This window comes from Neophocaena asiaeorientalis, unplaced genomic scaffold (genome assembly GCF_003031525.2).
Source record: "Neophocaena asiaeorientalis asiaeorientalis breed wild unplaced genomic scaffold, Neophocaena_asiaeorientalis_V1.1 scaffold496, whole genome shotgun sequence".
NCBI classification, from domain to species: Eukaryota; Metazoa; Chordata; class Mammalia; order Artiodactyla; family Phocoenidae; genus Neophocaena; species Neophocaena asiaeorientalis.
This window is the reverse complement of record NW_020174375.1, coordinates 3611741-3621625: the sequence shown is the minus strand read 5'-3', so window position 1 is coordinate 3621625 and position 9885 is coordinate 3611741. Positions and strand designations below refer to the sequence as shown.

The 9885-nt window shown below is 37.5% G+C and overlaps 1 protein-coding gene across 2 annotated transcripts in view; it reads right to left on the bottom strand.

The window, feature by feature from the left end:
• Nucleotides 1-7055: 7055 nt before the first annotated feature.
• Nucleotides 7056-9885, bottom strand: part of LRP12 (LDL receptor related protein 12) — a 79754-nt gene continuing 76924 nt past the window's right edge. Inside the window, exon 7 of one of the 2 annotated variants that reach the window (XM_024756337.1) lies at nt 7056-9845. In XM_024756337.1, coding sequence (XP_024612105.1) covers nt 8979-9845 — 867 coding nt within the window. In that variant the 3' untranslated portion in view covers nt 7056-8978. The remainder of the gene's footprint in view (nt 9846-9885) is intronic. The other variant, XM_024756336.1, reaches the window with a different exon arrangement.

The window sequence follows — 9885 nt, the reverse complement described above, 5'->3', positions numbered from 1 at the left end:
CCTCTTCCCCCAGCCCTGGTCCCTGGCAACCACTGATCTACTTTTGTATTTTGTTGACTTGAGACATGGAAACAAAGTAAGTTGCAGGGTATCTTCTGGAGAGTTCAACTTCGGTTCTGCAACTTAGTAAAACTCTTCCTACGCCCTGCTGTCGATGCTGTCAAGGTCTAAAGCTAAAAAGATTCAGAGGCGGACCTTATTAGGATTTACCTCAACTTTTCCAGGAATCCTGGGAGGTCCTGGGCATGACCACAGTTGGGGCTGAAGCAGGGACAGCAGGTGCCTGTTCTGGAGCCCTCATGACACTGTTTACAGTTATGTAGACAGGACAGTGTCGACACTGATGCCCCAGATGTTGGAGGCATCAGTGTAAAAGGAAGACCGTAAGATACAGAGAGATAGTAGTCAAGGTGCTGCCCCTTTACCTGCACTTGTCCCACCCCGGCCCACACCCTCTGAATTAGAACCTTTCTGTCTCTGCACTGTCTGTGCCATCTCATTTTACACTTTATTTCTCTAATATAACTGGAAGGGACTAGATTTGTGTATCTTCCTTCTTTATTAAAACTTTTGTTCATCTTAAACAAATACGTCTTGGGAGAAACTTACTGTTCTGCTTGCTGTGAGAGGTATTTAGTATTAGACAAGGCAAGCACAGTGAAAATGTGATTTAAGGTCAAGGATAATTCCAACTACTCGTCTGTTGTGTAATTGTACTTAAGGGCACTAATCTGTGAGCTTCTGGAAAATGAAAACTGCATGGTATTTATTTTTGTATTCAAAGACCTATCACAGGCCATGGTGACGCCTGAGAAGAGCTCACTGTGTACCTGACGTACTTCATTTCTAATCCTCAGGACAAATCTGTGGGGTAGGTCTTATCCTCTCAAACATCAGCAGAAGCTTCAGGAAGTGCCTTTCTCATTGGGATTGGAAGCAGTATGACTCTTTGCTGTATTATATTTTCACATTGCAAGGATGTGGAGAAATTGAAACCCTCATACATTGCTGGTAGGAATGAAATGGTGCAGTTACAGTGGAAAGTGGTTTGGCAGTGCCTCAAAAGTTAGTTACCCTATGACCCAGAAATTCTACTCCTAGGTATATATCCAGAAACTTGTACATGAATGTTTGTAGTAGCATTATTCTTAATAGTCAGAAAGTAGAAATAACTCAAACATACATCATTTGATAAATGGGTAAACAAAGTGTGATATATCTAGTACTGTGGTTGGTTCTCAGGAAGTACTCAAAACATGGATGTTTATTTTCACTCCAAATCTAGGAAAAGGTTACGAAGAATTGCTTTGTGCACTTGGCTAACGTCTCTCATGGTAACTCATGAGCTAGAGAAATGGAAGTTATGTTGTATGGTGAAATCTCCATCGAAAACAGCAATAATGTAAGTTCCAACCCAAGGAAAGTAATAAGAACCCAGTGAAGTTGAAATTCACACAATGCACAATAACAAAGTCTATATTTAAGGTAAGTAAAGACTAAATCTAAAAGCCAAATTAGATAAGGAATTTCTATGTTCTTGAAATCAGAGCTCAGCAGATGAGAGAAATATAAATATTCAAGTGAAATTTGATACTGTAGTGAAATTGAGAAAAGTTTTTGAATATTGTTTATGTTACTATAATTTTTTAATAGAAATAACTTCTCTGTATTTCTTTTATCTATACTCGCTCAACATATGTTACGAAGTCCATAGCGTGTAGCCACATCTTTCTTGGTCTGGGGCACTATGGAAGTTCACAATTTTGGCCTTTTTATAATAAAATAAAGACGTCTGTGCCAAGATGCCACTCTACCTTTGTTTAGTGAATCTACTTTTCATTGAGATACAGCCATAAGTTGCCCTGTAATCAAGAAAACAGGACAATGATTACTATAAGAAGTATGCTCTTAAAGAAAGCTCTACTAATATACAAAATGCATAACACTCAGTGGAGGGGAGCTCGAAAAAAAGGTCATTTTTATTTGAAAATGAGTCTGTAATAATCACAATTAAAATTTATTTCAACCTCTTCTTTCTTTCTTTAGTTTAATCCTCACAGTAACCCTTAAGCCTGGATGTTAGCCCATTTTTCAGATGACACAACAAGGCTTAGTGATATCAAGTGATTTATTGTTATAAAACTCCTAAAGTAGCAGAGCCAGGAGTCAAACTGTGATGTGTCTGACTTCAAAGTCCATGCTTTCCCACCACTCTATTATTTCTCCTTAGTAAAGCTTACATATCCCTTTTTTGGAGGATATTAAGCTTCTTTGGGCTTTAGCCTCCCTCCAGCACGTGGGAAAATCCACTCCAATTGACATCTCGGTATCGTTACTTGAAATCACTCTGTGAATTCTTTTCAAGGTACTTCATGATCAGTAAACCATGTGCCCTAGATTAGCATAGGGCAACTTAGTCTTGTCATGTTCTAGCACTGGTTTCTAAATTTTATTAACTCTCAAAACCCTTTGTTCAAATGAAATCTTATAGGAAAACCCGACATAAACAGAGTTGCTGCTGGAAGAGAGAAGGGTGAGCAGTGCATTGATAACCTGACCATCATCAACTGTAGCCACATTTATGGTTTACCGAGCGCTCACGCTGCACTTAACTGTCACTATTTTAACTCACTAATCCTCATTAACTCTCATTTAATCCTCCCAACCACTGTTGTTATTCCCAACCTAAGAACCCACCCATGAGTTAGGCATGTCTTACTCCGTGGGTGACGGAGAAGCCTACCACCCTTGCTTCATGGAACTGGGAAGTTGAGGGTGCCAGGCCAAGTCTGGTGCAGTTGCTCAGAGACGTCAGGCTTCTTTTATCCTTTCCCCAAACCCTTACAATGAGGCTTCTCTCCCTCTGGATGTGCACATTTGCTACAGTGGAAGAACTAAGTGATCTAAAAATTACTAGGTTCTAGGAGACCCGTGAAGACTTTTCTCCAGATTCAGTCACTGTGGTAAGTTCCTCAGGCCCCAAGAGCAGCACGATCTTGTTTCCTGGGTCTTGGAGCTCCCTTCAACTCACCACAAGTGGGCTGCTACTGTTTTTTCTCCCCCTTTTCTTGCTCCCCTTTTGGCTTCGAGCTGCCGGTTCACTTCCATGATGATCCCAGGGGAAGTGGCTGCATTCAGAGGCACCTGGGAAGCACATCTTCATGATCTTTGGAAACCATGAATCATTTTGGACTTTTCACATACAAGATCTGATTTAATTCAAGCTTCAGAGATGTTCTGTTTAACATTCAGACAATGACAATAATAGCAAAGATGTAGTCCTTACAATGAGCCAGGCACTGCTCTAAGAGCTTTACGCACATTAATTTAATCTTCCAACAGCCCTATTATCCCCATTTATAGATGAAGAACTTAAGTACAAAGTGATTAAGGGACTTGAAGACTGCATGATAGGAAGAAGCAGGACAGGCAATGTGGCTCCATCGTTTTTATCCACGATGTTGCCTCTAATAAATTAAAAACTATTTTACAGGTGGGCTTCTCTGGTGGCGCAGTGGTTGAGAGTCCGCCTGCCGATGCAGGGGACACGGGTTTGTGCCCCAGTCCGGGAGGATCCCATATGCCGCGGAGCGGCCGGACCCGTGAGCCATGGCCGTTGAGCCTGCGTGTCCGGAGCCTGTGCTCCGCAGTGGGAGAGGCCACAACAGTGAGAGGCCTTACCAAAAAAAAAAAAAAAAAAAAAAAAAATTTACAGGTTATGACATGTTGAAATAAACTTAGTTAAAAAATAACTGCTAATTGTTAACATTCATCAAATGCCTAAACATGCTTATCTAAATTTGCATCAATGCTATAATTTCTCATTCAAATATGCTAAGGCAAATTGTTACACTATTGTATTTCTAATCAACTAAGATATGAACAATTAATGTACGAGACGTGACAGAGGAGCTAATTTGATAACCTTTTAGCAAATGAGCTTCTTACTGGGACTGTAGCACTGTTTTTCTGCTTAAAATATTAATTCTGGCAACTTGGTGTTTCTTATATATCAGGTACTGTCCTGGGGTAGATTACAGATGTCACAAATTCTTTGCTACATCTACTGTGGAGAGTGGAGTCTGTTTCTCTTTCTGTGGAATCTGGGTTGGGCTTAGTGATTCGTTTGACCAACAGAACGTGGCATAAGTGACATTTTGGGCCTTCGGAGACTAGCTCAGAAGAAGCTTCTGCAGAGATGTCTATCAATTTTTAAACAAGGGCCCACTTGAGTAAAATGAGTCCTATCAAGTTGCTGTCATCTTCTGCCTGGAATTCAGCAGGGTGAGAGGGAATGGCCAAGCAGCTTGAATGGAGAGCAGTAGGCAGGTCCCCGCTGTCAGCATTACTGGGTCTGTGGTAGGGACTCGATAAACGCCTTGTGAATTCAATCTGCTCGTTCTTCCTTTATTCTTTTAACCTGTCGTATGCATTTATTTCCAGCTTAACGGTGGATGCCGGTGGTAAGCAGTAGTGGCAGCCAAACCCCCAACAGCTTGTTGGAAGACTCCCCTCATCATGTGCTTATGTTCTCAGTCCTAGTGAGTGACACGAGCTGAGGCAGGGCTATTGCCCCCAGAGCTCATCTGACACAGCCCCTTGGTTCCCCCCCTCTTCCTTTATACCAACACTGGAGCTCTGACAGACAGATGGATAAGACGAGACAAAGTACAGGAGGGAAGATCTAAATGACACATGATAAACCTGAGTAATATCTATTAAAATCTATATCCTGTAAACAGAGAATATACTTTTTTAAAGTGATCCTGGAGTATTTTAAAATTAAGAAAAGACAATAAACTCCCCACAGTAAATATAATACACATAACATTCTCTGATCCTGATGCTAAAACATAACAACCAATAAAAGAATCGGAAAACAAAACCACTACCCACACCAAACTGCCATTATCTGGGGGTTAAAAAACAGCAAAGAAAAAGGGAAAAAGCCTTCATTCATACAACTTGTTGGTTAAGGAGGAAATAAAAACTGAAACTTCAGAACACCTAGAATATAATAGTAGTGACAACATAGTTCACCTAAGTGATTCAGCTTAAGCAGTACTCAAGTCCACACCTTAAATCTCATATTAATAATTAAGAAAAATAAAAATGATTAAACTGAATGCTAACTCAAGGAGTTAGAAAAAAACAACAGAAGAGACTAAAAAAAGCAAAAAGTAGGAAATTTAAGGAAATCAATTAATGGGAAAACAGAAAAATAACAGAAGAGATGTTCAAAGCATACCACTTGGGGGAAACAAGCAAACAAAAACAACAACAAAATAGGTCAACCATTAGCTATCTTAATTAAGAAAACAAGGGAGCAAGCATAATACATAATAAGGGGGAAAGAGCCATATGCAGAAAAGAGGAGGGTAACTTTGCTCACCTCTAGGCAAATGAACTTGAAAACATGGACAAAATGGATGGTTGATGATCCTAGCTAAGACATAAAAACTACACAGACCAATTACCATAACAGATACTAAAAGAGCTGTCAAAGAGCTATTGCCGAACATCCACCAACACCAGATAATTTCACTGAAATTTTAAGGAAGAGAAAATTCCAATGCTGTGCAAACTGTTCCAGAACTCGGGAAAAGGAAAAACATTTCCAATTTACCAGTATAAAATTAATAAGAAAACTTCTTAAAGATAGCGTGCACGTGAATACACACACACACACACACACACACACACACACACACGACTAACTGCACTGATGAATACAGATGCAAATATATTAAATAAAATAGGAAACATATTCTGGAAATATATTAAAAGAATAATACATATGGTCAAGTAGAGTTTATTTCAGGAATGCAAGGATGGTTCAAAATGACAAAATATATTAAAAGGTCAAAGGAGAAAAATTGTATGATCATCTCCATAGAAAATGAAAAGGCATGTGATAAAATCCAACATGCATTCTTGACTAATTTATTTTAAAATAGGGATCAATGGATACTCCTTAACGTGATTAAATGTATAGATCTCAACCCAATTCATTATAGCCAATATATTTTAACATTATTCTAGAAGTACTAGACAATGCAATCAAGACATAAAGAGGTATGCAAATTGGAAGACATGACTGTATAACTGGAAAACACAAAAGAATTAACTGAAGTACTATTACATACCATAAGAAAATGAGAGTCTGGTAGCTGGGTAGAAAATTAACATAAATAAGTCATTAGCTTTCATATATACTAAAATCAGACTAAGTTATAAACAGAAAGGACTTCCTTAATAATGGTAGCAAAAATAATAAAATTTCTAAGAACTCTTGAAAAACATGTACAAGATCTCTGTAAAGTAAAATGCAAAACATCTGTGAAGGAAACAACAAAAAAGACTTGAACAAATTGGGAACCATTTTTGGATAGGGCACCATGGTTTAGATAGAAGCTTTAACATGATAATAATGTCAAATTTCCCCAAGTTGACCTATAAAAGTAAAACTGTCCAAAAAAAAAAATGTACAATGGATTTGTTTTGTGGAACACAAAGGGTTGATTCTAAAGTTCAAATGGAAAAATAAGCAAGAATATTTGAACATTTAAAAATTACTGTTATTAAAACAGTGTAGGACTGGTACAAAAAAAGAAAGGCAAGTCAATTGAACAGAATGGAATTAGAGTCTAGAAATATATCCACATAATATGAAAATCTGCAATATGATAAAAGGGCCATTTCCAATAGCAAGGAAAGGACAGATTTAATAAACAGCCTTGCAGGAACTAGGTAGTTACCTAGGAAGAAAAACTGGAGCCTTAAATTCAGGATAGATCAAATTTTTAAATGTGAAAAGTCAAATAACAGAAATACCCAACTGTACTTTTAACATTCAACCAGTAGCAGATACACTTTTTCCCTTGAAAAAAAGTGCAGAAAAAGAATGCATAGTATGTTACAATTTGTATTATATCATATAGCATTTATACATATAGATACATTTATGTATCTATATGGTATTTCTGGAGGGTATACAAGAATTTGGTCTTGGTACCTATTTCTTTGAAAGGGAACTAGAAGATGGCTGTCGGGGATAGGAGAGAGACTTAATTTTTTCACCATTTGAATCAAGAAGATGTATTAGTTAATTAAACAAAGAAATTAAAATATATGTCAGAAAACAAAAACAAAAAACCTATACATAATAGTATATAATTAGTAGGAGCTAAACAAGGTTAATTTGGTAACCCAAATTCTGCCAGTGAAATATTGTATAGGGGTCTAAAATGTATCTGAAAATAATATAAAAAGAGAACTGATAGAGTTACTGACTCTTATAAGACACATCAACTAAAAGGCAGGTTTTTCAAAGGCAAAATAATGTCCAGGTCCTTAGGGATTTCTTTACCCTTGAGAACTGGTGTAAGCTACTACTTTACTATAAGGGAGTTAAGAAAGACATCCCCTCTTTAATTTTTCTTCTAGACACACTGCATATTTCATGGCCTGAATCTGTATATGCACCAAATGAACAAAAATAAAGAGAAACTTTGATTTAAAAAGTACCTCAAGGCAATACAAAAAAAAAGAAGTCATTTTAATTTTTGATACATATTAAAACATTTCAGTCAGTTCTTCCTGACAGCATAACACGACAAATACACAAGACCTCAAACATGCTTTAAAATGACATTCAGCAAAGTATTTAAAATTTAATAAATAGCAATAATCACACACAAATACATTTTTCATACTCAAACATTAAGCTACTAAAACAGACAGCTAGAGAATAAATAAATGGGAATTGGCAATAAAAAAATATGCGGGGTTTTGCAATTCACTTTACTTAAAAAAGGGAGGTGATCTGAATGAGTCCTTAATTTGCTTTTCAACATGTAGCATGATCCTCCCCTTATGAATAAAATATATTGAAAAAATCACTTTCTTACTATAATGCAGTTTTTAAATACAACAAATAAATATGAACCCAGCAAAGCAACCTCAAGTTGTAATAAAAATGCCCCCTCACGCTCCCCCTGTAAGCTATGGAAACATATAGTCATTATGATAGCAAATAATCGTATTTAAAGTGATAGTGCTTCTGCACTAAACTCATCTGAGGCCTTGATATGATTTTAGTGCAAATCCCTAGGGTCCAATACAAGCATAACCCTGTATCAGGGAAAGACATTACCAGTTGGAACTTATCTTGTACAATTTTTGTACATATTTTATAAAGTTCAAGATTTAATGCATAGTAGAATATCTTCATCCGCTTAATTCTGTCCTTAAATAGAGCTAAAAAAAGAAATGACTTGGGCTTTTTACCATTTGGTTTGTACCATATTAGAGTATTAAAGTCAACATTAGAAAATTTATAAAAGAGTTTTTTGTTTTTGCCATTAATTTATCTAACTCTATCTCAATTTCACATCATTGCATGTTGAACATAAGAGAAAAAATTTTAGACAAAGGTTTTTTTCCCTTTGACAAGCTCATATTATGAAATCTAATCATGTTTAGACAGATGTTATACAAATAAAAACAGGTGAGAATAAGGACTTTTTCTCTTTTTATATTAACAACCTTAACATCTAGTATATTAAGTTACAAGATGTATTGGCAAAAGCATAAAGGGTTCAATTAAAAGAAAGTATTAGTTTGAATAAAGAAACGTTTTAACATAGGATAGATAGACACTGACAGTCAAATGTGTTTCAGCAGCCATATCTCTACTGCGAACTACAGTACCGGGATGAAAACAATTAGAAACAAATGGAAGAACATTACTGAACAATCTGAATACATAATGCATTTTTAGCTGCTAAAATAGTAAACTCTAACGTTTATAGAGTTACACGTGTTTAATTTAACCATGCAGGCTAACATATGATAGTAAGAAATCACCCTGCATCTTTTCTCTTTTTAAATTAAAACTAGTTTAATTGTAAAGTTACAAAACAATGAATGGATATTGCTCCAACTTGTATCCAATCTCCCTGATGGGATTCTTGTACCTAACAAAGTAACAAAGCTTCATCATCACTTGTTTCATTTTTCAGCGTTGCTTCTAAGCAAGAGTCTGGTATCTGGGCAGTGTGGACAACGCCGCAGCGCTCACAGGGGCCATCGCGATTACTTAGTCTTACTCCAGGGTCTGCTGCACTATATGGTTGTCTGAACCTTTGCCCTTGATCGGAGGCAAGATCAAGAAGAGGTCTGGAGCAATCATTCACATCAAAGTCTGAAGCTCCTTCAGAAACTGGAATTAGCATTTCGACATCATCATCTTCTTCTCTTCCATTTACCCCATTATCAAGTTGTCTCAAAGGGCTCTGGTTCTGACTTACGGAGCTTGATCGCCCTAATGTAAAACGTACCCAACGTAGCCCCTGAGTCATACGACTTAGCGCACTCGTGAGCTGGTGACGCGCCGGACTCACACTTGGGGGTTCCGTGCTTGTCACATCCCGTCCGGTCTCTGTGTGACCACCTCGGGTATTCTGAGTGGAGGAACTTCCACTTGCTCCCACTGTTGCTTCTACAGCTGTCGTGGGAGGGACTTTTTGAGGCAAAGGAGCTGCAACCCCGCCAGATGCTCCTACCGTATCTCTTCTCTCATTTTCTGTGTCTGTGTCGTCAGATTCCACAGAAAATAAACTTCTGTGAGTATGATTTCTTTCAGGTTCTCTGCTGGTACTCTGACTAGGGGCAACCTCATCCCCATCTGCTGAGACCAGAGCCAATGACCCTGAATGGCGTGATCTTGCAAAATTAAAAATACGATTCCAGATGTTGCTGGATCTGCCTGCCATAGGAAGTCTGATTGAAGTAAATCCGAGCTGAGACCGTACAGCTAGCCTCAGGTTTTCCAAAACAGAAGCCTGCAAAAAAAAAAAAAAAAAAAAAAAAAAAAAAAAAAAA